The sequence below is a fragment of the Xenopus tropicalis genome, chromosome 2 (genome assembly GCF_000004195.4).
Source record: "Xenopus tropicalis strain Nigerian chromosome 2, UCB_Xtro_10.0, whole genome shotgun sequence".
In the NCBI taxonomy this organism is placed as follows: domain Eukaryota; kingdom Metazoa; phylum Chordata; class Amphibia; order Anura; family Pipidae; genus Xenopus; species Xenopus tropicalis.
In genome coordinates, this window is record NC_030678.2 from 2,591,725 (window position 1) to 2,618,947 (window position 27,223).

Sequence of the window (27,223 nt, forward strand, 5' to 3'; positions counted from 1 at the left end):
CTCACTTGCTGTAAGTACTTCCTGGTTACCTCACAGGACACTCACCCCCCACTCACTTGCTGTAAGTACTTCCTGGTTACCTCACAGGACACTCACCCCCACTCACTTGCTGTAAGTACTTCCTGGTTACCTCACAGGACACTCGCCCCCCCACTCACTTGCTGTAAGTACTTCCTGGTTACCTCACAGGACACTCGCCCCCCACTCACTTGCTGTAAGTACTTCCTGGTTACCTCACAGGACACTCACCCCCCACTCACTTGCTGTAAGTACTTCCTGATTACCTCACAGGACACTCACCCCCACTCACTTGCTGTAAGTACTTCCTGATTACCTCACAGGACACTCACCCCCCACTCACTTGCTGTAAGTACTTCCTGATTACCTCACAGGACACTCACCCCCACTCACTTGCTGTAAGTACTTCCTGGTTACCTCACAGGAACACTCACCCCCACTCACTTGCTGTAAGTACTTCCTGGTTACCTCACAGGACACTCACCCCCCACTCACTTGCTGTAAGTACTTCCTGGTTACCTCACAGGACACTCACCCCCCCACTCACTTGCTGTAAGTACTTCCTGGTTACCTCACAGGACACTCACCCCCCACTCACTTGCTGTAAGTACTTCCTGGTTACCTCACAGGGACACTCACCCCCCCCACTCACTTGCTGTAAGTACTTCCTGGTTACCTCACAGGACACTCACCCCCCACTCACTTGCTGTAAGTACTTCCTGGTTACCTCACAGGACACTCACCCCCCACTCACTTGCTGTAAGTACTTCCTGGTTACCTCACAGGACACTCACCCCCCACTCACTTGCTGTAAGTACTTCCTGGTTACCTCACAGGACACTCACCCCCCACTCACTTGCTGTAAGTACTTCCTGGTTACCTCACAGGACACTCACCCCCCACTCACATGCTGTAAGTACTTCCTGGTTACCTCAGTGTATTTAAGCAGGAAACTCTCCTATTTATTCCCTTCATCATTTTTACTCTTTTTCACTTCTCTTTGGGGCAAATGTACAAACATTGGTGCAACCATTTTGTTTTCTTTAGTCTCTATATCAGTGAAAGCTATCATCTGATTGGTTGTTGCTGTAGTAATGTAAGAAAGTGTTTGCTTTATTTGTGATTGGCCCAGATTTAGTTCACCTTTTTGGCTATTTCCATGATGGTCGAGTGACAATATTGCAATGAAGTCTCTCAAGTAAGAGAATGTATTTTTAGCTACAATAGGATTTTGTATTTGCAGAATTCATTTTGTACCGAAAAAGAAGCCGATTTTGCGTTTATGAAAGATATTCTGCAATCAAAAATAAAAATTTGTCGAAACAAAATACAAATTCATGAACTTTTGGTTCACAATAATTGTGAGTAGCATCAGCACCCTCTTGGGCTGCGAACAGAACAAAGGGTGTGGGAGTTGCGGGGTGGGTGCAGGTGCCTAGACTGACATGCAGGGCTGCATTGTGGGTAATCTGAGTGGCGTCCAGTCTCACACACACAGCCGAAACCAACAAAATGTATGAAGAGAGTGGTTAGAAGAGCGAGGGGTTGGGGGAAGGTGTCGGCAATTCTTATTAGTGAAAAATGTCATTTATAACCACAGTCAGTTCAGCGAATTGTATTGTAGAGTCACGCAGCCCCCACTGACGGCTCAGCGCTCCCCCACTAGCAGCTCCCACAAACCAACAGGGGTAGCATCACCCCCAAAATTCTATTTTATTTATGCATGTAAGACATAAACCTACACTCTGCTATTGATTACTCTCTCTTAAGGCCATTTACTAACACTCAGATTTTTTTTCCAATTTTTTAGAGCTAAAAGTTGCGGGAAAAAAAACCCACTATGCATAAAAATGGCTGAAAATCCACATCCAACGATTCAGCAGCTAAAACTTGCCGAGATCACGTAGAAGTAAGTGGCAGACGTCCCTTCCCTCCCTTGCAGGATTCTGCTTTTGCTTCAAAACTTAAGAGTTTTAATGCTGTTTTTTTTTTGTGTGAAAATTCGAAAAAGTAGAGTTTTTGTTGCAAAAATGTCTCAAGTTTGGATTTTTGCAACTTTTTCCAGATGTGACTTTTTCAGATCAGACTTTTTTTTTTAGTAAAAAACAGTTTAAAACATTCGTGAAATGAGTTTATTTATTTTAAAATTAAAAAAAGAGAGAAATGTTTTAGGTTTTAGTAAATCTGCCCGGGGGGGGTTTCTCTGCCTGCAAAGAAATGTGTATTTTCACACTTGTTTTTTCCTCCACTGGTGTCGCCACACAAACAGAAAAACCACTTAGTGGAATATTTATCAAACATCAATATGAGAAAAAAACAAGGTGCAAAAACACAAATGTGAATATACGCAAATGTATTTTAGTTTATTAAAAAAAATGTAAAAAGTCACCAAGAAAAACCCGGCAAGTAAAAGCTGGGATACGCCTAGATTCTATAGAAGTCAGTGGGAATTGTCTCAGAACTGTGTTTTTTTCCTTGACCTCACAATTTGCTAAATATGCCCCTTAGTGTGCCCCCGGCTTATGGTTCTTCTCATCTAAAAACAGGACTGTACCGGCCTTACCCCAGGGGCTCACAATCTTACAGTAAAGTCAATATCAGGCTTCAGATACAAGGGCTCCTTAATAGGTAGTCCCTCTGAGCACCTTAAATTTTCTGTTTTTTTGTGGTTTCTGAGAGCAGTTTTACACTGCTAATGCCAGGCTTTTACCTCAATGGCTCTTTTTGAAGGTCAAAGAATCAACATTTTATACTGCCAATACCAAGCTGTTGGCTCAAGTAAGAGTCAGTAACCTGAGGGTTAACAGGAACCAGGAAGTGCACAGACAGTTTCGCTGTCTCAGTTGAGCCAAAAGTCTGCTATAGGCAGTATAGGCAGTCTAAACACCCAATATCTCTAAACTGCTAAAAATAAAAAATGAATTGAATGCTCTGCTGCACCTTCCTTCTGCTGGGAATCCATAACTTGTGGTACCGGACCAGCCCCGGCCCTCTAACTACTAATCAGCCATTAGAAGCCAAGATGTGGTCAACAAAGTTGTATAGTCTGATTTAGCCCATTCACTAACACTACCGATGCCTCGTGTAGTTCCACAACTACAAACAGTGTCATGTGATCCACGTGTGAGTGACACAAAGGGCAAAATGGACAAAACAAATCACACTTTTTTTATTTGAAATAATTTTACATGAAATGAAGGTTACAAACACCAAAATTCCCTTATCAACTATATTTTGCCTTTGTTGGCGACATTGTTAGTCTGAGGGTGGTTTTGGGCAGCCAGTATAGTATAAAGGTGTAACATTTAGTCACATGTCCGGCACCAAACAGTCTGCACCCAATTAAATCCCAGTAATGAGGGAGGAGATGGGATGTAGCTGTGGCTCTGCCCTGCAAGCACAACAAAGTTCCACAAAGTACATGTGTGCCACCTGAGGTAGAAACTAGAGATGTGCGGGTCGGCCCAATACTGGCGGGTTGTGCTGGTTTGAGCCGACCTCTGTGCAACATTTGTGGGTCGCTGGTTTCCTGGTTCCTCTCTCTGATTTATGGGCTCCCACCCCTGTTGTTACATCATTGGTGGGCGGGTCTATAAATAGAGGGTACTAGGGTAGGGTTCAGGCTGGAAGGGGGTGGGTTTGGATTGAGCATTTCTGCCTACTCTCCCTGTGACATCATTGGAGGGCGTGTCTATAAATAGGGGACTAGCTGGGTTCTTGCTGGTAGGGGGCAGGTTAGGGTCGGGTTGTGGGTCGAGGTTTAGTCGACCAGTACATCGCTAGTAGAAACGGGTTTCCTGGCGCTGCCACTTACTGAGGTGCCACTATTCCTAATTTCTCTATTTTTATTTACAAACCGGATTCCAAAAAAGTTGGGACACTAAACAAATTGTGAATAAAAACTGAATGCAATGATGTGGAGGCGCCAACTTCTAATATTTTATTCAGAATAGAACATAAATCACGGAACAAAAGTTTAAACTGAGAAAATGTACCATTTTAAGGGAAAAATATGTTGATTCAGAATTTCATGGTGTCAACAAATCCCAAAAAAGTTGGGACAAGTAGCTATAAGAACCTGGAAAAAGTAAATTTGAGCATAACGAAGAGCTGGAAGACCAAATAACACTAATTAGGTCAATTGGCAACATGATTGGGTATAAAAAGAGCTTCTCAGAGTGGCAGTGTCTCTCAGAAGCCAAGATGGGGAGAGGATCACCAATTCCCACAATGTTGCGCAGAAAGATAGTGGAGCAATATCAAAAAGGTGTTACCCAGCGAAAAATTGCAAAGATTTTGCATCTATCATCATCAACTGTGCATGACATCATCCGAAGATTCAGAGAATCTGGAACAATCTCTGTGCGTAAGGGTCAAGGCCGTAAAACCAAACTGGATCCCCGTGATCTCCGGGCCCCGACACTGCACCACAAACAGGAATGCTACTGTAAAGGAAATCACAGAATGGGCTCAGGAATACTTCCAGAAACCATTGTCAGTGAACCCACCGTGCCATCCGCCGTTGCCAGCTGAAACTCTACAGTGCAAAGAAGAAGCCATTTCTAAGCAAGATCCACAAGCTCAGGCGGTTTCACTGGGCCAGGGATCATTTAAAATGGAGTGTGGCAAAATGGAAGACTGTTCTGTGGTCAGACGAGTCACGATTCGAAGTTCTTTTTGGAAATCTGGGACGCCATGTCATCCGGACCAAAGAGGACAAGGACAACCCAAGTTGTTATCAACACTCAGTTCAGAAGCCTGCATCTCTGATGGTATGGGGTTGCATGAGTGCGTGTGGCATGGGCAGCTTGCATGTCTGGAAAGGCAGCATCAATGCAGAAAAATATATTCAGGTTCTAGAACAACATATGCTCCCATCCGGACGTCATCTCTTTCAGGGAAGAGCCTGCATTTTTCAACAAGATAATGCCAGACCACATTCTGCATCAATCCCAACATCATGGCTGCGTAGGAGAAGGATCCGGGTACTGAAATGGCCAGTCTGCAGCCCAGATCTTTCCCCTATAGAGAACATTTGGCGCATCATAAAGAGGAAGGTGCCACAAAGAAGGCCCAAGACGATGGGATAGTTAGAGGCCTGTATTAGACAAGAATGGGAGAGCATTCCTATCCCTAAACTTGAGAAACTGCTCTCCTCGCTCCCCAGACATCTGTTGAGTGTTGTAAGAAGAAGGGGAGATGCCACACAGTGAGAGTTGTAAGAAGAAGGGGAGATGCCACACAGTGAGAGTTGTAAGAAGAAGGGGAGATGCCACACAGTGGGGAAAATGGCCTTGTCCCAACTTTTTTGGGATTTGTTGACACCATGAAATTCTGAATCAACATATTTTTCCCTTAAAATGGTACATTTTCTCAGTTTAAACTTTTGTTCCGTGATTTATGTTCTATTCTGTATAAAATATTAGAAGTTGGCGCCTCCACATCATTGCGTTCAGTTTTTATTCACAATTTGTTTAGTGTCCCAACTTTTTTGGAATCCGGTTTGTAGAATATGATAAATCAGTTATAAAGTGCACTGGATTGTTGCCCCGTCGGAGCGCATGTAACTGCCGAATCATCATGTTTGTACGGATTACAAATTCTTTGGAACTAAGGAATTCAGTTGACAATCTATATGCCACCCACCATCTGTGTTGCCAAGTAGCAGCTGGTCTGGGAAAGCATTGATAAAAGCTTATGTATATCATGGATGGGTATAACAGCCAATCAGAGAGAAACCCCACACTGACCAATCAGCATGATTATTGTCTGTTTCCTAAATGGCAAGATGGTGCCTCACCCTGTACAGGAGATTGCATTACGGCCGCTGTGAAGGTATGGGCTCCATATCTAAAGAACTTCATGTGACCCAATGAAATGGTCCTGGAAATTGGTCCCTCAACACTTGACCTGTTTACAGTATTTCCTTCCAGCGGTTGGATATTGTTGATACCTTGCACTATGGTCAGAGACAGGACTAGAGGCTCATTTCTTCCGTCCCATGAGACTATGAACATGAGATTATTTGCAGGTCTTCATTGGGTCGTCATCTGGAGCTGGGAAGCCCATCATAAAGTGAATTAAATCTGTTGTAATAACATTCTTCTGGGTTCTCATAGACAATCTAAGGGAACAAATAGATATTCTTAAAAGGCGTTTCTTCCTTGCTGTTACATAATCTTACATTTAAGGTCTACACCCCTTATACACTACAGATGGGCAGCCAGATGTGGGGTTCCAGACTAATGTACAGTATCAATATATGTGTGAGATACAGATCATTATCCCCAAGGTTTGGGGGTGCAGGAGTATAGGGGGCCAGTGGGGTCCCTGACTGATGTACAATATCAATATATGTGTGAGATACAGATCATTATCCCCAAGGTTTGGGGGTGCAGGAGTATAGGGGGGCCAGTGGGGTCCCTGACTGATGTACAGTATCAATATATGTGTGAGATACAGATCATTATCCCCAAGGTTTGGGGGTGCAGGAGTATAGGGGGGCCAGTGGGGTCCCTGACTGATGTACAATATATGTGTGAGATACAGATCATTATCCCCAAGGTTTGGGGGTGCAGGAGTATAGGGGGGCCAGTGGGGTCCCTGACTGATGTACAATATCAATATATGTGTGAGATACAGATCATTATCCCCAAGGTTTGGGGGTGCAGGAGTATGGGGGGGCCAGTGGGGTCCCTGACTGATGTAGAATATCAATATATGTGTGAGATACAGATCATTATCCCCAAGGTTTGGGGGGTCCCTTGGGGCTTTTTGCCTCCCAGTTACAGGTGTATTGGGGCAGAATGGTTTGGGGTGCTGGGCAAACTGAAAGCTGTACCCACTATTATCCCTAATATGATGGTGGCCTTTCCTATAATACATTGTTGGGGGGGGCAGGGGGGAGAGTAGTAAAGGGATCAGTTCTCACCACTGGATTTTCAACAGGTTCTGGAAAGCTCTGTGGAATCGCCCTGGGGGTCTCACTGCAAATAAATCATGAGAAATTACAAAATAAATATAACATTTATGTATCAATTTCTTCCTGTATCTCCTCTCCCCGGGCTGCAGTGGGAAGGGCAGTAACTACAGGGTCGGACTGGGCCACTGGGACCCACCAGGAAAAATCCCAATGGGCCCTGGCAGCCCAGACCCAACCCTTGCCAGTGCTCCCCCTGCCCGACTGTTCCTCCCTGATGCGGTAAATTTACGCAAGCTCAGGGGAGGACGTTTGGGTGGGGGACCATGTGGGGGGGAGCCCCGGTGGGCCCTGCACCCCCCGGTCTGACCCTGAGTAACTACCAGGCATTTACTGGCCAATAATCCTGTTGCTTCGGGCCAGTGATTTCTTCCTCCCATGTCTCTCAACAGGGGCTGTTGGGTTTCCCAGTAAAGGGGATAATGGGCCCCGGGGCTGTTGGGTTTCCCAGTAAAGAGGATAATGGGCCCCGGGGCTGTTGGGTTTCCCAGTAAAGGGGATAATGGGCCCCGGGGCTGTTGGGTTTCCCAGTAAAGGGGATAATGGGCCCCGGGGCTGTTGGGTTTCCCAGTAAAGGGGATAATGGGCCCTGGGGCTGTTGGGTTTCCCAGTAAAGAGGATAATGGGCCCTGGGGCTGTTGGGTTTCCCAGTAAAGGGGATAATGGGCCCTGGGGCTGTTGGGTTTCCCAGTAAAGGGGATAATGGGCCCTGGGGCTGTTGGGTTCCCAGTAAAGGGGATAATGGGCCCTGGGGCTGTTGGGTTTCCCAGTAAAGGGGATAATGGCCCTGGGGCTGTTGGGTTTCCCAGTAAAGGGGATAATGGGCCCTGGGGCTGTTGGGTTTCCCAGTAAAGGGGATAATGGGCCCTGGGGCTGTTGGGTTTCCCAGTAAAGGGGATAATGGGCCCTGGGGCTGTTGGGTTTCCCAGTAAAGGGGATAATGGGCCCTGGGGCTGTTGGGTTTCCCAGTAAAGGGGATAATGGGCCCTGGGGATAATGGGCCCTGGGGCTGTTGGGTTTCCATTAAAGGTTATAATGGGCCCAGGGGCTGTTGGGTTTCCCAGTAAAGGGGATAATGGGCCCTGGGGCTGTTGGGTTTCCCAGTAAAGGGGATAATGGGCCCTGGGGCTGTTGGGTTTCCCAGTAAAGGGGATAATGGGCCCTGGGGCTGTTGGGTTCCCAGTAAAGGGGATAATGGGCCCTGGGGCTGTTGGGTTTCCCAGTAAAGGGGATAATGGGCCCCGGGCTGTTGGGTTTCCCAGTAAAGGGGATAATGGGCCCCGGGGCTGTTGGGTTTCCCAGTAAAGGGGATAATGGGCCCCGGGGCTGTTGGGTTTCCCAGTAAAGGGGATAATGGGCCCTGGGGCTGTTGGGTTCCCAGTAAAGGGGATAATGGGCCCTGGGGCTGTTGGGTTTCCCAGTAAAGGGGATAATGGGCCCTGGGGCTGTTGGGTTTCCCAGTAAAGGGGATAATGGGCCCTGGGGCTGTTGGGTTTCCCAGTAAGGGGATAATGGGCCCTGGGGCTGTTGGGTTTCCCAGTAAAGGGGATAATGGGCCCTGGGGCTGTTGGGTTTCCCAGTAAAGGGGATAATGGGCCCTGGGGCTGTTGGGTTTCCCAGTAAAGGGGATAATGGGCCCTGGGGCTGTTGGGTTTCCCAGTAAATAGGATAATGGGCCCTGGGGCTGTTGGGTTTCCATTAAAGGTTATAATGGGCCCAGGGGCTGTTGGGTTTCCCAGTAAAGGGGATAATGGGCCCTGGGGCTGTTGGGTTTCCCAGTAAAGGGGATAATGGGCCCTGGGGCTGTTGGGTTTCCCAGTAAAGGGGATAATGGGCCCTGGGGCTGAGGTTAGTGATTCTATTCAGTCAATAAGCAGTTAAAAGCTGCAAAATGGGGACAAGCCCCTGTATTTACTGAGCCAATTAAAAGATGTTAGGGGAGGCAGTTTAGTTTTTTTAACCCTATTGTGTTTCACCAAAAATATATAAAGGCTGTGTGTTTGCACTTACTTGTAGGAGCGGCGTCTCTTCCAGCAGAAAAGCCACAGCAGAATGAGCAGCACAGCCGCGCAGCAAGCGGCACAGCCCAGTGATATGTATACGGTAGAACTATCTGTTATGCCTGGGGGCAAATTCATAAAATAAATACTTTTAGCCATTAAAATAATATTTGCAATGTGAATTATTTGACAAAAAACAAACATTTTTCTATATAGCTACCAGGAAGGGAAGTGTTAAATAGATCTTTTTGCCCCTGCTGTTGGCCAGCCAGGGGACCCCCATACACCTTAAATAATCCAGTAGTGACATCACATGGGAGACGCAGGCACACTCGCTACTGCCCCCCCTGCCCCTTCCTTTCTGGTTCCCTCGCTTGTCATTGATCTGATTGGCTGAATCACTTCAGCCAATTGAATCACTACACACATACCGATATCTGTGCTCCCCCAGTTCTTAATGTGACATCATTGCACTATAGACAGGATCTTACACAGGGTCCATACCCCCCCCCCCCCCCAACATTTGAAAAATGTAAAGAGGGACAAAAAAATAGTAACATTTTTTTGAGCACGCATATTTTTGAGATCACACCCCCTAAACGCACTAGTTTGGACACATTTCTGGGGATTTTATGTCATTTTATGTGTTATTACAATTTTGCTAAATAGGTGCGAAGCTGTGAGTCTCAGTTCCCCCAAGAGACCTGTTTAGCTTATTAGTTACAATTGTATCTCAGTGTGGGTGTAGCTTGTTAAGATTTCTGGGCTCTCTGCCAAAAGCTACTTATGTAATTAAGTTTGAGAAACATTGTATCTTTTTAGCGTTCAGTGCAGGCATAGGCGGAGGGTGACTTTTTTGTTTGGGGAGGCTAAAGATGACTTCCAGGGATACTGTACAAAAGTGCGGGGGGTGCTTTTTTTTACCCTAAAATGTTTAGGATGTAAAAGTATTCATACGTGCACTTCTGTGAGGGGATCTGCAAACATTTGTGTTTGTGATCAGTTAGCTTCAAGGGCTAGTTCGCATTCAAATTCACTTTTATTTTTAATGGTTTTTCAGTTATTTAGCTTTTTGTTCAGCAGCTCTCCATTTGGTATTTCAGCAGCTATCTGGTTGCTAGGGTCTTATTTACCCTAGCAACCAGGTAGTGGTTTAAACAAGAGATGGGAATATGAATAGTTAAGGGGCCTATTTGGAAAAATAAGTAATACAAAATTATAATAATAATAATAAAATTGTAGCCTCACAGAGCAATATTTTTGGCCCCCATTTGAAATCTGGAAAGAGGCAGAACAGAGGCAAATTATTCAAAAAAATTAATTAGGAAGACCAATTGCAAAGTTGCTAGGAATAGGCCATTTCATAACATACAAAAGGTTAACTTAAAAGTAAACCACTCCTTTAGATGTGTTTATGTTAGTTTTATAGCAAGAAAGGCAGTGGGTACAGAGGGCAGATATTCAGGCACTGGCACTATAACACTGGCACTGATACACAGCATTGGCCCCACTGTAACTTACTATAAATGAACAAAACAATGACAAAAAAAAAAAATAGTAAGTGCAAAAAACAACAACACATATATAAACACACAATGAGCTTTTTCAGAGGGAAAAAGTTAACTTACCCTCCATCTGTTAGGGTAGGGGATAGATTATAAATTATTATAGATGTCAGGTCAGGCAAAAAACAATTTAATGTCAGCTAGTGATTCTTTAGAACTGCATAGTGCCTGTGTATAGTGCCTGTGTATAGTACCTGGGTATAGTGCCTGGGTATAGTACCTGTGTATAGTACCTGGGTATAGTGCCTGGGTATAGTACCTGTGTATAGTACCTGTGTATAGTACCTGGGTATAGTACCTGGGTATAGTACCTGGGTATAGTGCCTGTGTATAGTACCTGGGTATAGTGCCTGGGTATAGTACCTGTGTATAGTACCTGTGTATAGTACCTGGGTATAGTACCTGGGTATAGTACCTGTGTATAGTACCTGTGTATAGTGCCTGGGTATAGTACCTGTGTATAGTGCCTGGGTATAGTACCTGTGTATAGTACCTGTGTATAGTACCTGGGTATAGTACCTGGGTATAGTACCTGTGTATAGTACCTGTGTATAGTGCCTGTGTATAGTACCTGTGTATAGTGCCTGGGTATAGTACCTGTGTATAGTGCCTGGGTATAGTACCTGTGTATAGTACCTGTGTATAGTACCTGGGTATAGTACCTGGGTATAGTGCCTGGGTATAGTACCTGTGGGATGAAATCTGCAGCAAAAGTTGAGAGTTGGTTCTTAGGTAAAGTTACAGCTGCAGATTCTTCTGCAGATTCTTTTTGCAAAATCTCCCGATCCCTGTGTGCATCTGTGCTCTGATTGGTCAATTTTACTGTCTGTCAAGAAAGCTGTGCTCTGAATGGAGAATCCACAAGAAGAAAGATCCAATCGGAGCACAGCAAAACGGGCTTGCAAGAACAGCTTTCCAGGACAGTGCAGTAAGGTTTTTTTTTTTGTTTTGTTTTTTTTAATGTGCCAAGCAGGTTTGGGGAGGCTTAGCCTCCCCTAGCCTTATGGAAAATCCGCCTATGAGTGCAGGAGATCAAAGGGAAATGAGGGACTTTTCAGCGAGATTCCAGGACTGCAGGCTGAGCTGTTGAAACAGGGACTGTCCTGCTAAAACTGGGACAGCTGGGAGTAATGAGGGTCAGTGACCCCCTGGCTTGGGCAGATAGTGGAGCTAGGGAGCTACTCACTGTTACTTTCTCAGGTAGATACATTCAGCAATACAATAGGTTTCCTGTAATCCTGACACAGATATTTTTGTTTTGCTTTATGAGATTTTTTAAAAAAAGGTTTGGGGCACTTGGTGGGATAAATGAGGGTTTTGGTGGCTGCTCTGCTGGCCCAGACTGGCATTCTACCGTAAGAAGCCACACACACTGCACTATGTACTGGGCCTGTGGGGGCTGTTTGGGCCTCTCTGTACCTGAAATGCCAGAGCCCCCACACCTGGAGCCCTGCATTGTACAATAAATGTTACAACATATTATTATATAATAAATAGCATTTATATAACAGATCATGAAATATAACCAGAATATGAAATCCTTTGTTATAGTTTTAAAGATGATGCCGGGTACCATGCGGGCTGTGACTAGGTATCAGAATAGCACTCAATAGTAAGAAATCCAAGTCCGGCTTGGGACTCCTCCAGTTACATGGGAGTAGGAGAAACAATAGGTTAGCTGAAAGCAGTTCTAATGTGTAGCGCTGGCTGAAAGCTCAGACTCAGGCACACTTTACTACTGCGCTGCAAGTTGGAGTGATATCCCCCCCCTCACCCCCAGCAGCCAATCAGCAGAACAATGGGAAGGGAGCAAGATAGCAGCTCCCAGTAGGTATCAGAATAGCACTCAATAGTAAGAAATCCAAGTCCAGCTTGGGACTCCTCCAGTTACATGGGAGTAGGAGAAACAATAGGTTAGCTGAAAGCAGTTCTAATGGGTAGCGCTGGCTGAAAGCTCAGACTCAGGCACACTTTACTGCTGCGCTGCAAGTTGGAGTGATACCCCCCCCCCTCACCCCCAGCAGCCGATCAGCAGAACAATGGGAAGGGAGCAAGATAGCAGCTCCCAGTAGGTATCAGAATAGCACTCAATAGTAAGAAATCCAAGTCTGGCTTGGGACTCCTCCAGTTACATGGGAGTAGGAGAAACAATAGGTTAGCTGAAAGCAGTTCTAATGTGTAGCGCTGGCTGAAAGCTCAGACTCAGGCACACTTTACTGCTGCGCTGCAAGTTGGAGTGATACCCCCCCCCCTCACCCCCAGCAGCCGATCAGCAGAACAATGGGAAGGGAGCAAGATAGCAGCTCCCAGTAGGTATCAGAATAGCACTCAATAGTAAGAAATCCAAGTCTGGCTTGGGACTCCTCCAGTTACATGGGAGTAGGAGAAACAATAGGTTAGCTGAAAGCAGTTCTAATGGGTAGCGCTGGCTGAAAGCTCAGACTCAGGCACAAGGCACTGAGATGGCGCCTACACACCAATATTACAGCTACAAATACATTTGTTGGTTGAAGAATAAAAGGTTAAATGGCAGAGGGAATTATTTGCTGTGTAACAGTGTCATTTAGAGATAAAAAGTTCCCCATAAATATCAGGGCAGGGTCCCTTTAAGGTGGAAGTAAGATTTCATAGGTCCAAACAACCAGTTTAAAAACTAAAGGTGAGGATTATCAGCAGAAATAAAGGAATATTCACTCACAGCTAAAATGTAAATAAGTGACAGAAACCCTAGATTGCCCCACTGATGCACAAATACAGTTTAACTATGTAAATATAAAAGTCAGAAGTTGCAGCCTTGCAACACATATCATAAAGCAAATTCCACAATTTCATGCCCATTTGGGCACATGTCGGTCATACTACCTGGGCACACGTTGAGTGCCACTCACTGTACCTTTGCTCCAGCTTTCTGATACTTGCACTTCCCAACATGTAGAATTAACCCCTCCTCTGCTGCTGATGACTTCACAGGTGTAATTGCCGGAGTCGGAGGGCTGAGCGCTGCGGATCTGTAGGGTCAGTGGCATCTCTGGGCTTAGGAACAATATTCTGGGGTCGGTAAAGTTACTATATACATAATGGGTCAGTAGGCTGGCATCACTGGACCCACGCCAGACAGTGCTGTTTGCAGACTGGTTCAGGAACATGAAACTCAGTTTGTGGGATCCGTTCTCTTTGCTCCAGGTAATCTGCCTTATGGGACCTATAGGGATTCTCTCTGAGCAGTTCAGTGTCACCGTCTCCCCAGGAACAAAGTGCGACCCCCGGCCGTAACCTGAATAGGAAGAAACATAATAGTGTTTAGTTATTAAAGTGGTGCAAAGAGCAACAAGAAGTTCAAATGTGATATTACTGATATTACTGATATTACTGATATTACTGATATTACTGATATTTGATTTGGGTGCTAATGGCAGCCAGCCAGGAAGGGGTGGAATGAATGGTGGGATATGGGCATCTGCCTTTACACCCCATACTTACAAGTGCCTATACTTGCAATGTGCCCAGGGAGCCCTGTGTTTAACCCCTGATAAAGGCAAGTGCCCAAGGGCATTCAGACAAAGGGCATTAACAGCGCAACAGCTAGTGCACTCATATGGCAGAGATGCAATGTTCATTGTGCCAAGAATGACGGGGGGGGGGGGGAACCATAGCGAGGGTCCCTTGGGGGGGGTGCAGGGCCCCTGCAATGGCAGCCCTGGTGGGCCCTACGCTCCCCAGTCCCACCCTTATTAATGTCCGGCATCAAATGGTACTGACCCCCAGAATGAAGTTACACAATAATGCTCATTATCAGCCTTACATTAAATAGCAAAGTAATGCCCAGCATCACTGCCCCCAACAAATAGCAACAGAACCCCCCAGCAAATAATGGAAAAGCTTAGGGACTCCCAACAGGGACAATAGTCAGCGATCAGGACCTGCAGGCCCGCGGCATCACAGACATCCCACCGCTCACTAAGCTGAACCATTCAGTAAGGATCAGGGAAACAATGTGGGGGTCCCTGCCTACAGTCTAAATTCCTCCCCCTGGAGAATCATTGGGGTTGCAAATATCCCTAACCCTTTCTATGACGCTCTCTGTCATGGGGACATCTCTCCACTGCTCCGTATGCGAGTTGAAATGCCTGATCGAATGCGCACGCTCGTGGGGCAGATAAGGGGGGTGGTGAATGGGGCGGGCTCGGGGTGCCCGGATAGGAAATCCAGCGCTGACCCTGTGGCAATACAGGTAGCCTGATGTAGTGACAATCAGTAGCACCACTGTGAAGGTGGGACAGGATAAGTTAAAGGAGACCTAAACCCTAAAATAGCAGCAATGATCCAGGGCTGTCACAGAGCTCCCCATCTTGGAAATTGTCAGTGGCACTGCACATGCTCAGTGGGCTCTAAGCAGCTGAGCTTAGGGGTCGTAGCAAATTACCAAGCAGAAAATGAGGCTGGCCTGTCATACAAACTAATGCTACAGGGCTGATTATTACATTGTGATGCTAGTTGCACTGGTTTCAGGGCTGTCATAGTAGTTAAGTGTATTATTGGGCTGGTACAGAAGCCCAAAACATTCTGTCCTACTTCTTTAGTTAAGCTTTAGTTTGCTTACTGGCACCTCACTGGCACCGGGTGGGTCCCTGTTATACCCACATACTGGCTCTGCCCATTAGCTCCGCTTACTGGCGCCTCACTGGCACCGGGCGGGTCCCTGTTATACCCACATACAGGCTCTGCCCATTAGCTCCCCTTACTGGCACCTCACTGGCACCGGGTGGGTCCCTGTTATACCCACATACAGGCTCTGCCCATTAGCTCCGCTTACTGGCACCTCACTGGCACCGGGTGGGTCCCTGTTATACCCACATACAGGCTCTGCCCATTAGCTCCGCTTACTGGCACCTCACTGGCACCGGGTGGGTCCCTGTCGCCTCACTGGCACCGGGTGGGTCCCTGTCATACCCACATACAGGCTCTGCCCATTAGCTCCGCTTGCTGGCACCTCACTGGCACTGGGTGGGTCCCTGTCATACCCACATACAGGCTCTGCCCATTAGCTCTGCTTGCTGGCACCTCACTGGCACTGGGTGGGTCCCTGTCATACCCACATACAGGCTCTGCCCATTAGCTCCGCTTGCTGGCACCTCACTGGCACTGGGTGGGTCCCTGTTATACCCACATACAGGCTCTGCCCATTAGCTTCGCTTACTGGCACCTCACTGGCACCGGGTGGGTCCCTGTTATACCCACATACAGGCTCTGCCCATTAGCTCCGCTTACTGGCACCTCACTGGCACCGGGTGGGTCCCTGTTATACCCACATACAGGCTCTGCCCATTAGCTCCGCTTACTGGCACCTCACTGGCACCGGGCGGGTCCCTGTTATACCCACATACAGTGACCCACATACATATATAGTGATCCTACCCCCCCCTTACACTGCCCCTTCCCCTTATATATTTATATACTGTATAGTGATCCTATATATAGTGTAAAAGTCTGAAAACTGAGACTTGAGTTTCTTGTGTATAGATACAGAAAGTGGGGGTACATAGAGCGGTACTGGGGTAGAATGTACAGATAGGGGCTGTATGGATACAGAAAGTGGGGGTACATAGAGCGGTACTGGGGTAGAATGTACAGATAGGGGCTGTATAGATACAGAAAGTGGGGGTACATAGAGCGGTACTGGGGTAGAATGTACAGATAGGGGCTGTATAGATATAGAAAGTGGGGGTACATAGAGCGGTGCTGGGGTAGAATGTACAGATAGGGGCTGTATAGATACAGAAAGTGGGGGTACATAGAGCGGTACTGGGGTAGAATGTACAGATGGGGCTGTATAGATATAGAAAGTGGGGGTACATAGAGCGGTACTGGGGTAGAATGTACAGATAGGGGCTGTATAGATACAGAAAGTGGGGGGTACATAGAGCGGTACTGGGGTAGAATGTACAGATAGGGGCTGTATAGATACAGAAAGTGGGGGTACATAGAGCGGTACTGGGGTAGAATGTACAGATAGGGGCTGTATAGATACAGAAAGTGGGGGTACATAGAGCGGTACTGGGGTAGAATGTACAGATGGGGCTGTATAGATACAGAAAGTGGGGGTACATAGAGCGGTACTGGGGTAGAATGTACAGATGGGGCTGTATAGATACAGAAAGTGGGGGTACATAGAGCGGTACTGGGGTAGAATGTACAGATGGGGCTGTATAGATACAGAAAGTGGGGGTACATAGAGCGGTACTGGGGTAGAATGTACAGATAGGGGCTGTATAGATACAGAAAGTGGGGGTACATAGAGCGGTACTGGGGTAGAATGTACAGATAGGGGCTGTATAGATATAGAAAGTGGGGTACATAGAGCAGTACTGGGGTAGAATGTACAGATGGGGCTGTATAGATACAGAAAGTGGGGGTACATAGAGCGGTACTGGGGTAGAATGTACAGATAGGGGCTGTATAGATACAGAAAGTGGGGGTACATAGAGCGGTACTGGGTAGAATGTACAGATAGGGGCTGTATAGATATAGAAAGTGGGGTACATAGAGCAGTACTGGGGTAGAATGTACAGATGGGGCTGTATAGATACAGAAAGTGGGGGTACATAGAGCGGTACTGGGGTAGAATGTACAGATAGGGGCTGTATAGATATAGAAAGTGGGGGTACATAGAGCGGTACTGGGGTAGAATGTACAGATAGGGGCTGTATAGATACAGAAAGTGGGGGTACAGAGAGCGGTACTGGGGTAGATTGTACAGATAGGGGCTGTATAGATATAGAAAGTGGGGGTACATAGAGCGGTACTGGGGTAGAATGTACAGATAGGGGCTGTATAGATATAGAAAGTGGGGGTACATAGAGCGGTACTGGGGTAGAATGTACAGATAGGGGCTGTATAGATATAGAAAGTGGGGGTACATAGAGCGGTACTGGGGTAGAATGTACAGATAGGGGCTGTATAGATACAGAAAGTGGGGGTACATAGAGCGGTACTGGGGTAGAATGTACAGATAGGGGCTGTATAGATACAGAAAGTGGGGGTACATAGAGCGGTACTGGGGTAGAATGTACAGATAGGGGCTGTATAGATACAGAAAGTGGGGGTACATAGAGCGGTACTGGGGTAGAATGTACAGATGGGGCTGTATAGATATAGAAAGTGGGGGTACATAGAGCGGTACTGGGGTAGAATGTACAGATAGGGGCTGTATAGATACAGAAAGTGGGGGTACATAGAGCGGTACTGGGGTAGAATGTACAGATAGGGGCTGTATAGATACAGAAAGTGGGGGTACATAGAGCGGTACTGGGGTAGAATGTACAGATAGGGGCTGTATAGATACAGAAAGTGGGGGTACATAGAGCAGTACTGGGGTAGAATGTACAGATAGGGGCTGTATAGATATAGAAAGTGGGGGTACATAGAGCGGTACTGGGGTAGAATGTACAGATAGGGGCTGTATAGATACAGATATTGGGGGGGGGGAGAGAATGGGTTCATTGTGGGGAATGGGGGGAACGTGGGGGCCACATTAAGAGGAATAGGCGCCTCAGGTCTGTACATGGGAGAAGATACAGAGACTGTGAGTGAGATTTTCGCAGCTAAAATAGAAAAAGGGGAACCGGCTGCTAAATAAAGTAACTTCCCACAATCCCCTCTCACGAGTAATTACATGGGGGGGCAATGGCAGCTCCTGCCCCGGAGTGTGAGTGCTAGTGAGTGGGCCGGAAGGTTCTGCCTGGGCACAAATGATACATAGGGACAGCGTGGGGCGCAGAGACACGAGGATTCAGTATTTTCATATTATCTGTTACTGAATTAAACCAAAATGCACTTTCCTATGTGACCAGTGTCATTTAAATTGATTGAGAACAAACTGCTCTGAATTCATTTTAAAGGGGATATAAACCCAGCCATGCCCCACGGCGCCCCCTAGGTTTGTTATAAAAGTTGCCAAAAACATAATTATAAATGCAAGAAAATTTTCCAATGAGAAATTTACAGAAAAACTTTATTATAAATGCAGAAGAACTGACCAATGAGAATGCTGATTCCCAGCCCTGTAATGTATAAGGAAACCTCGCACTATGGTCTCATCACAGGTGCACATTGTGTCATTTGTGAGTAGGACTTTTATTTAGAAGGACACAGGGTTTTGGCGCACCTGCCATACACGGGCCGATTCTAGCTGCCGATATGGGTCCCTTAGACAGATTCGGCAGCTAATCGGCCTGTGTATGGGCACTACCGACGGGCCTACCCGACCCATATCTGCCCTGAAATCGACCAGATCTCGATCAAGCAGGTTAGAAAATCTAGTCGGATCGGGGACCGCACTGGCTCGTTGATGGGTCCCCGGCTGACTTTGCCTATACCCAGCGTTATAATTTGATCGTTTGACCCCAGGGCCAAAAAATTCATCCGGTATCACCTGCCTGTAGGTGGGAATATCAGGAGAAGATCCGCTCATTTGGCGACATTGCCAAGGTAGTGGATCTAAAGGTGTATGGGGACCTTTAGAATTAAGATAAAAGCAAAACTTTATTTTCTACCGAATCAAACCAATTATTAATAATAAAAATCCAAGAATAAAGAAAGAAAAAGAAACGGTTAAAATGTATTTACAAGCCTTAATCCCTTCCAATAGTTCTACTGGGCTTTTGCTAACATACCATGGGGTTGATTCACTAAAGTGCGATAAGTGTTATCGGTTTTTTTGCCTTAAAATTGACGCAAAAAAAAGTGTGATTCGCTTGCGTTAAGTTGCATATCGCGTGCGTTAAATAGCGCGCACAAATAACACTAACGCATGATTCACAAACACTTAGACGCACTAAATATCACATTAGTCTGTGTGACAATTAACCCCTACCTGGCGCAGGCGGTAATTATAGAAAAGTACAGTTCATGAGCTTTTGGCAACACAATAAGGACTTTGCAGTGTTATTTATTCAGTCTGTGTTGGCCCCAGAGTGATGCAGCTGCCAGTTTGCAGGGAAATGGGCATTTTCATAAAAAGTAGTTTTAAGAACGTAATGGTGTGTATGGCTGACAAGTAGCATGCTGCGTTGATTAGCGTGCGTTGAGTCTAATACCGCGCGAAAATAGCCTTTGCGACTCAGCCTGTGTTTTAGATTTTGGCCCCTTTTGTGATTAAGTTTGACACCCCTGGTGTATTTAGTCTGTTGGTATCACCGTATAGGGGGAAAAGTGATCCCCAATAAGGTAAGTCAGTTCCCAGAACGTGTAGCAGTTCTACTCAGATAAAGCTGTTACACAGGGGATATCCATCCGGTATAAGTATGAAAAGATTATTGTGTTTTAGCTTCACAGTGTGGGGAGAGGGCCGAATCCAAGGTGAGTAAAATAACCTTGTTCCCATTTAGCCAAATCAGAGATAGTTGATCATTTGCTACCCTCTGCCATTTATTAGCTGGCAGTTACTCACCATCATCTGGTTGAAATAAGGTTCCAACAATAGTTTATTGAAACAAGATAAAAGAACCTCATCGTTAAAATAAGGAGGAACATCATCAAATCCATCAAATACAGATGTGAGAGAGATTACATACAATCACAAGATAATAAGATTCCATCAGGATTTCATTCCAGTGGGTATAAGCCCAATCGGACTTTGCTTTTTCACATCCAACATTTTTCTTGTCTCTTAAAAAATAAATATACATTTCGCTAAAAGCAATTTTTATACGATTTTTCACCTCAATACAATCTCTTTTAAAAAGTATATTTCTGGTTTTCCATATGGCATTTTTAAAACAGTTCATCATCATCCAACAAATCTTGTATTGTTTCCCAGTTTGACATATAAAAAGACCATATAAAACCATTTTGTGCACCATGTTGAGTCCCTCTTTGACAGTCACTAGTCTCAGTAGAGAGAGAGCTGGCAGTTATCACTCGGGGTATGTTAGCAAAAGCCCAGTAGAACTATTGGAAGGTATTAAGGCTTGTAAATAAATTTTAACCCTTTCTTTCTTGGATTTTTATTATTAATAATTGGTTTTATTCGGTAGAAAATAAAGTTTTGTGCCAAAACCCGTGTCCTTCTAAATAAAAGTGATTCCCAGCACTATATCAGCCATTTTGATATTACCTTACATATAGAGATAATGATGGCATTTTCCCGTCATTATATGGCACAGGAATCAGACATGGGGATAAAGGGACAGACTTGTTCAGTGCTGGGAAACTGTGCTTATTGCTCCCAACTCCAATTGCAGGAACAGAGAACAGGGAGCCGGATTTACTCACATCAGCTGGGATTCTCATTGGGGGATTTGGGGGGAAGTTTTATTGGGCAATATTGCTTTAAGAATACTAGGGATGCACCGAACCCCCGAACCCACACTGAAGGATTCGACCGAATCCCGAACCAAATCAAACATGTGTTAATTAGGATCGGAAGGGGTTAAAAATCGCAACAAAAATTTTTTTTTGACCTGCCAATTTAACCCTTTCTGAATGCTAATAAGCATTTGCTTCAGTGTCTGTACTTTCCTACATATACCCAACTAAATCATTAGGGAGGGATTTTTCCCTTTAACACAAATATGGAACCCACTGGGGGGGATTATGTATTTTATCCCCTATGCCATTATCCCAGTTATTGGTAGGAAACCATTATCCTGGCCAAGTGTTCTTAGGGCCACAATTCCACAAGCAAAGTAAGGCACCTCCAGCTGTATTTACTGTATGTATGGCCGTATGTAGGTGCTGTGTATATGGCCGTATGTAGGTGCTGTGTATATGGCCGTATGTAGGTGCTGTGTATATGGCCGTACGTAGGTGCTGTATATATGGCCGTATGTAGGTACTGTATATATGGCCGTATGTAGGTACTGTATATATGGCCGTATGTAGGTACTGTATATATGGCCGTATGTAGGTACTGTATATATGGCCGTATGTAGGTACTGTATATATGGCCGTATGTAGGTACTGTATATATGGCCGTATGTAGGTACTGTATATATGGCCGTATGTAGGTACTGTATATATGGCCGTATGTAGGTACTGTATGTATGGCCGTATGTAGGTGCTGTATATATGGCCGTACGTAGGTACTGTATATATGGCTGTATGTAGGTACTGTATATATGGCCGTACGTAGGTGCTGTATATATGGCCGTACGTAGGTGCTGTATATATGGCTGTATGTAGGTGCTGTATATATGGCCGTACGTAGGTACTGTATATATGGCCGTATGTAGGTGCTGTATATATGGCTGTATGTAGGTGCTGTATATATGGCCGTACGTAGGTACTGTGTATATGGGCGTACGTAGGTGCTGTGTATATGGCCGTACGTAGGTGCTGTATATATGGCCGTACGTAGGTGCTGTATATATGGCTGTATGTAGGTGCTGTATATATGGCCGTACGTAGGTACTGTATATATGGCCGTATGTAGGTGCTGTATATATGGCTGTATGTAGGTGCTGTATATATGGCCGTACGTAGGTACTGTGTATATGGGCGTACGTAGGTGCTGTGTATATGGCCGTACGTAGGTGCTGTATATATGGCCGTACGTAGGTGCTGTATATATGGCCGTAAGTAGGTGCTGTATATATGGCTGTATGTAGGTGCTGTGTATATGGCCGTACGTAGGTGCTGTATATATGGCCGTATGTAGGTGCTGTATATATGGCTGTATGTAGGTGCTGTGTATATGGCCGTATGTAGGTGCTGTATATATGGCCGTATGTAGGTGCTGTGTATATGGCCGTATGTAGGTGCTGTATATATGGCTGTATGTAGGTGCTGTATATATGGCCGTATGTAGGTGCTGTGTATATGGCCGTATGTAGGTGCTGTATATATGGCTGTATGTAGGTGCTGTATATATGGCTGTATGTAGGTGCTGTATATATGGCCGTATGTAGGTGCTGTATATATGGCTGTATGTAGGTGCTGTATATATGGCCGTACGTAGGTGCTGTATATATGGCCGTATGTAGGTGCTGTATATATGGCTGTATGTAGGTGCTGTATATATGGCCGTATGTAGGTGCTGTATATATGGCCGTATGTAGGTGCTGTATATATGGCTGTATGTAGGTGCTGTATATATGGCCGTATGTAGGTGCTGTATATATGGCTGTATGTAGGTGCTGTATATATGGCCGTACGTAGGTGCTGTATATATGGCCGTATGTAGGTGCTGTATATATGGCTGTATGTAGGTGCTGTATATATGGCCGTACGTAGGTGCTGTATATATGGCTGTATGTAGGTGCTGTATATATGGCCGTATGTAGGTGCTGTATATATGGCCGTATGTAGGTGCTGTATATATGGCCGTATGTAGGTGCTGTATATATGGCCGTATGTAGGTGCTGTATATATGGCTGTATGTAGGTGCTGTATATATGGCTGTATGTAGGTGCTGTATATATGGCTGTATGTAGGTGCTGTATATATGGCCGTATGTAGGTGCTGTATATATGGCCGTATGTAGGTGCTGTATATATGGCTGTATGTAGGTGCTGTATATATGGCCGTATGTAGGTGCTGTATATATGGCTGTATGTAGGTGCTGTATATATGGCCGTACGTAGGTGCTGTATATATGGCCGTATGTAGGTGCTGTATATATGGCTGTATGTAGGTGCTGTATATATGGCCGTATGTAGGTGCTGTATATATGGCCGTATGTAGGTGCTGTATATATGGCCGTACGTAGGTGCTGTATATATGGCTGTATGTAGGTGCTGTATATATGGCCGTACGTAGGTGCTGTATATATGGCTGTATGTAGGTGCTGTGTATATGGCCGTATGTAGGTGCTGTATATATGGCCGTATGTAGGTACTGTATATACAGGATATTCCCTATTGTGTTACAGTTGTATCCCCATTGTGTAAGGGACAGGCACACAGGTATTGAGAGGAGGATAAACAGATTTTGTGTTTGGGCAGAAAACTAAAATAATAACACGGGGCCATAATGCCGGGCACAGACCAGTCGGGCGCCGCTCACACTTTATATTTATACCTCTCGTGCCATTTGCTTTTGGCTTTGTACCAATTCACCTGCATGAGAAGGTGCCAGTCACACACGCAGCAACCGCAATGTTCTGCCTGCAGCCCGAGATCTGCTCTCATTGCGCCTCTTCCTGCCAGTAGTGCCACCCACCTACGGGTGCTCTCATGCACTGGCACCTACCCAGCCAGCACCCTCTTACCCAATACAGTCTGCTCCACTACTGACGCTGTGCCATCTCACTGCCCAGTCCTGATATTATATTCACTTTACCAGTCTTTAATAGGATAGATCTCTGCCACATTAAAGGACAAGGCGAGGCTTAGTCACCTCGTGACTTTAAAGGGGATACAAACCCTGCAGTACAGCGCGGCTCAACCAAACATTACTCAGCTGGTACTGGACTACAAATCCCAGAATAATGTAACATATAATGAAGGGCAAAGCATGCTGGGAGCTGTAGTCCAGCAACATCAGGGCTGTATTTACATTTCTAATTGGAAAATTTTCTTGCATTTATAATTATATTTTTGGCAACTTCTATAGCAAAACTAGGGGGCGCCGTGGGGCAGCATCATGGCTGGGTTTATATCCCCTTTAATACTAATCTTGGAACAAAGGCTGGCATTAACACACCAGCTGGGCAGGGGTACTGTTTTATAATGATATATATAATTATGGCTTCTATTGATACCAACTAGGCATGCTGGGAAATCCCATCCCCTGAGCCAGAGGTGCCGGAGGTGATATGAATCCCTAACGGATACAGTAATGCCCAATGTACCTTCCCACCGGCCCTTTTAATAATCCTAATTAATAAATTATTATATTGAGAAACTGGTTGAGATCGTTTAGATGCAGAACTGGCAAACAGGAATGAAGCTGCCAATCAGTGGGAAGATATACAAACAGAGGAGTCAGGCTGGGACTTGGTGGGTTCCCTTGGTGCAGCCGCCGCAGCAGAGACAAGATCATTCTAAGTAACTTTCCAATATGAATTTAATAAACATTTGTAGTGATTTGTAAATGTAATTGATACAGAAATCATTTGCTGAACTCCTGGTTACAGGGATCCTGTCATGGGAAACCTGTTTGTTACAAACCCATTATTATTATTATTATTATTATTATTATTAGTTATTATTAACATTTAATTATAAAGCGCCAACATATTCTGCAGCGCTGAACCCATCAGTTAATAGAGCTTCTCCAGCAGAATCCTGCATTGTAATCTGTTTTTCCCATGGGGCTAGCCATATTCTTCATTTCCCAGGGTGCCACAGCCATGTGACCTGTGCTCTGATAAACTTCACTCACACTTTACTGCTGCGCTGCAAGTTGGAGTGATATCCCCTCCCCCCCCCCTCACCCCCAGCAGCCAATCAGCAGAACAATGGGAAGGGAGCAAGATAGCAGCTCCCAGTAGGTATCAGAATAGCACTCAATAGTAAGAAATCCAAGTCCGGCTTGGGACTCCTCCAGTTACATGGGAGTAGGAGAAACAATAGGTTAGCTGAAAGCAGTTCTAATGTGTAGTGCTGGCTGAAAGCTCAGACTCAGGCACACTTTACTGCTGCGCTGCAAGTTGGAATGATATCCCCCCCCCCTCACCCCCAGCAGCCGATCAGCAGAACAATGGGAAGGGAGCAAGATAGCAGCTCCCAGTAGGTATCAGAATAGCACTCAATAGTAAGAAATCCAAGTCCGGCTTGGGACTCCTCCAGTTACATGGGAGTAGGAGAAACAATAGGTTAGCTGAAAGCAGTTCTAATGTGTAGCGCTGGCTGAAAGCTCAGACTCAGGCACACTTTACTGCTGCGCTGCAAGTTGGAGTGATATCCCCCCCCCCTCACCCCCAGCAGCCGATCAGCAGAACAATGGGAAGGGAGCAAGATAGCAGCTCCCAGTAGGTATCAGAATAGCACTCAATAGTAAGAAATCCAAGTCCGGCTTGGGACTCCTCCAGTTACATGGGAGTAGGAGAAACAATAGGTTAGCTGAAAGCAGTTCTAATGAGTAGCGCTGGCTGAAAGCTCAGACTCAGGCACAAGGCACTGAGATGGCGCCTACACACCAATATTACAGCTACAAATACATTTGTTGGTTGAAGAATAAAAGGTTAAATGGCAGAGGGAATTATTTGCTGTGTAACAGTGTCCCCCAAAGTCTGGGTGCCTTAACGTGCTGAGCACAAGGGTCTGGCACCCATAATGTCTCACACCCAGCGCCGGTGCCAAAGCTGTTTATATCGTTGAGGCTCAGAATGCAGGGAGCAGAGGTGCAATGAGCTCTGTACTTTGCAGAACCACTGAGCTCCCATAATGCATTGCACCTACACGGCCTGACATTATACTAAATAGACTGTGTCCCTCTTCCCAGAATTCAATCTAAAGTCTTAACCTCACTTGGACCTGGCGCAGGTTGCCTCCATTGCTTCCGTTCATTCAGTAATTTCTGGAAATGCTGCAATTAGGGGGCCACAGCGATGATAGCAATGCGCACTTGATTTACCAACGTGGAATATAATTTGTGTCGGCATTGGTAAATCATATTGCAAGAACCTGTAAATATGCTGGAAATCTGGGGTGGGTACAGGGAGCAGCCTCCCAGCAGGGCCGGTGGGACTAATACAGTAAAGGGATGGGGGGGGCAGAAAGGGAACATAAGGAAGTGCTACTTTACAGAAAGGGGGGTAGGTACAGGGAACTGCCTCCCAGCAGGGCCGGTGGGACTAATACAGTAAAGGAATAGGGGGGGGGGGGGCTGAAAGGGAACATAAGGAAGTGCTACTTTACAGAAAGGGGGGTAGGTACAGGGAACTGCCTCCCAGCAGGGCCGGTGGGACTAATACAGTAAAGGGATGGGGGGGGGGGCTGAAAGGGAACATAAGGAGGTGCTACTGTACAGAAAGGGGGGTAGGTACAGGGAACAGCCTCCCAGCAGGGCCAGTGGGACTAACACAGTAAAGGGATGGGGGGGAGGCTGAAAGGGAACATAAGGAAGTGCTACTTTACACAAGAAGGGGTAGATACAGGGAACAGACTCCCAGCAGAGGTGCCAGCTATGATTTTATGAGTTTATGAGCCCCAAGGTGGGTGACACAGATGGACCAGCTGTTTTTCTCCTGGCATGCAATTAGCTGGGGGTGAAGGCTGAGTATCCCTGCTACAAAGCATTATTACACACATGAATGATGGGTCATTTGCACATAAAGCCCAGTCCTGTTCTGCCTCCTTTGCCCCCCAAGCTGCCCCCCCCCACACAGCAGTTGCCCCCCTACCTGAGAGAAGTAGCAGATGCAGGAGGGTGCAGAGCAGACCGGGGGGCCCCAGCTGCATGGTTTCTCATGTCCGGGCCCCACCGGCGGGGCCACTACCTGTAGGAGTGAGAGGAAGTGACTGCGCTGAACGCTCTCTCGCTGCTTTTATGCACCTCGACTGTCTCAGCTCTGTGGGAGTTTCTCTTTCCGTCTCTCAGGCCCAGAACCCAATTCTATTGCATAAATGAGAACTTCCTTTCTGCCTCCCGGGGCCCCGCTTAGTCCGACCGGCCCAACTACCAACCTCCCCATCAGCCAAGGGACACTTGTTCTGACTCATGACTCCCCTAAGCCCCCAACAACCTCTGTCCCGGGGGGCTCTGAGCTGAGACAGTGA

At 46.0% G+C, this 27,223-nt stretch overlaps 1 protein-coding gene across 1 annotated transcript; it reads right to left on the bottom strand.

Moving 5' to 3' along the window:
- Positions 1 to 5,501: 5,501 nt before the first annotated feature.
- On the bottom strand, positions 5,502 to 27,223 carry LOC101730943. Its single transcript, XM_031896431.1, has 5 exons — positions 26,848 to 27,223; positions 13,456 to 13,836; positions 9,008 to 9,119; positions 6,950 to 7,004; positions 5,502 to 6,142 (listed from the first exon to the last, which is right to left on the bottom strand). The coding sequence occupies exons 1-5, from the start codon at positions 26,903 to 26,905 to the stop codon at positions 6,065 to 6,067; spliced, it is 684 nt and encodes a 227-aa protein (XP_031752291.1). The 5' UTR covers positions 26,906 to 27,223; the 3' UTR covers positions 5,502 to 6,064.

Bases quoted from the DNA above. Each gene is read 5' to 3' on its own strand.
- LOC101730943 (XM_031896431.1), bottom strand. From the start codon at position 26,905: ATGCAGCTGGGGCCCCCCGGTCTGCTCTGCACCCTCCTGCATCTGCTA. The intron at 9,120-13,455 runs GTACAGTGAGTG...ATTTGCCCCCAG, and splicing joins ATCAGAAAGCTGGAGCAAAG to GCATAACAGATAGTTCTACC. The intron at 7,005-9,007 runs GTAAGTGCAAAC...ATTTATTTGCAG, and splicing joins AAGAGACGCCGCTCCTACAA to TGAGACCCCCAGGGCGATTC.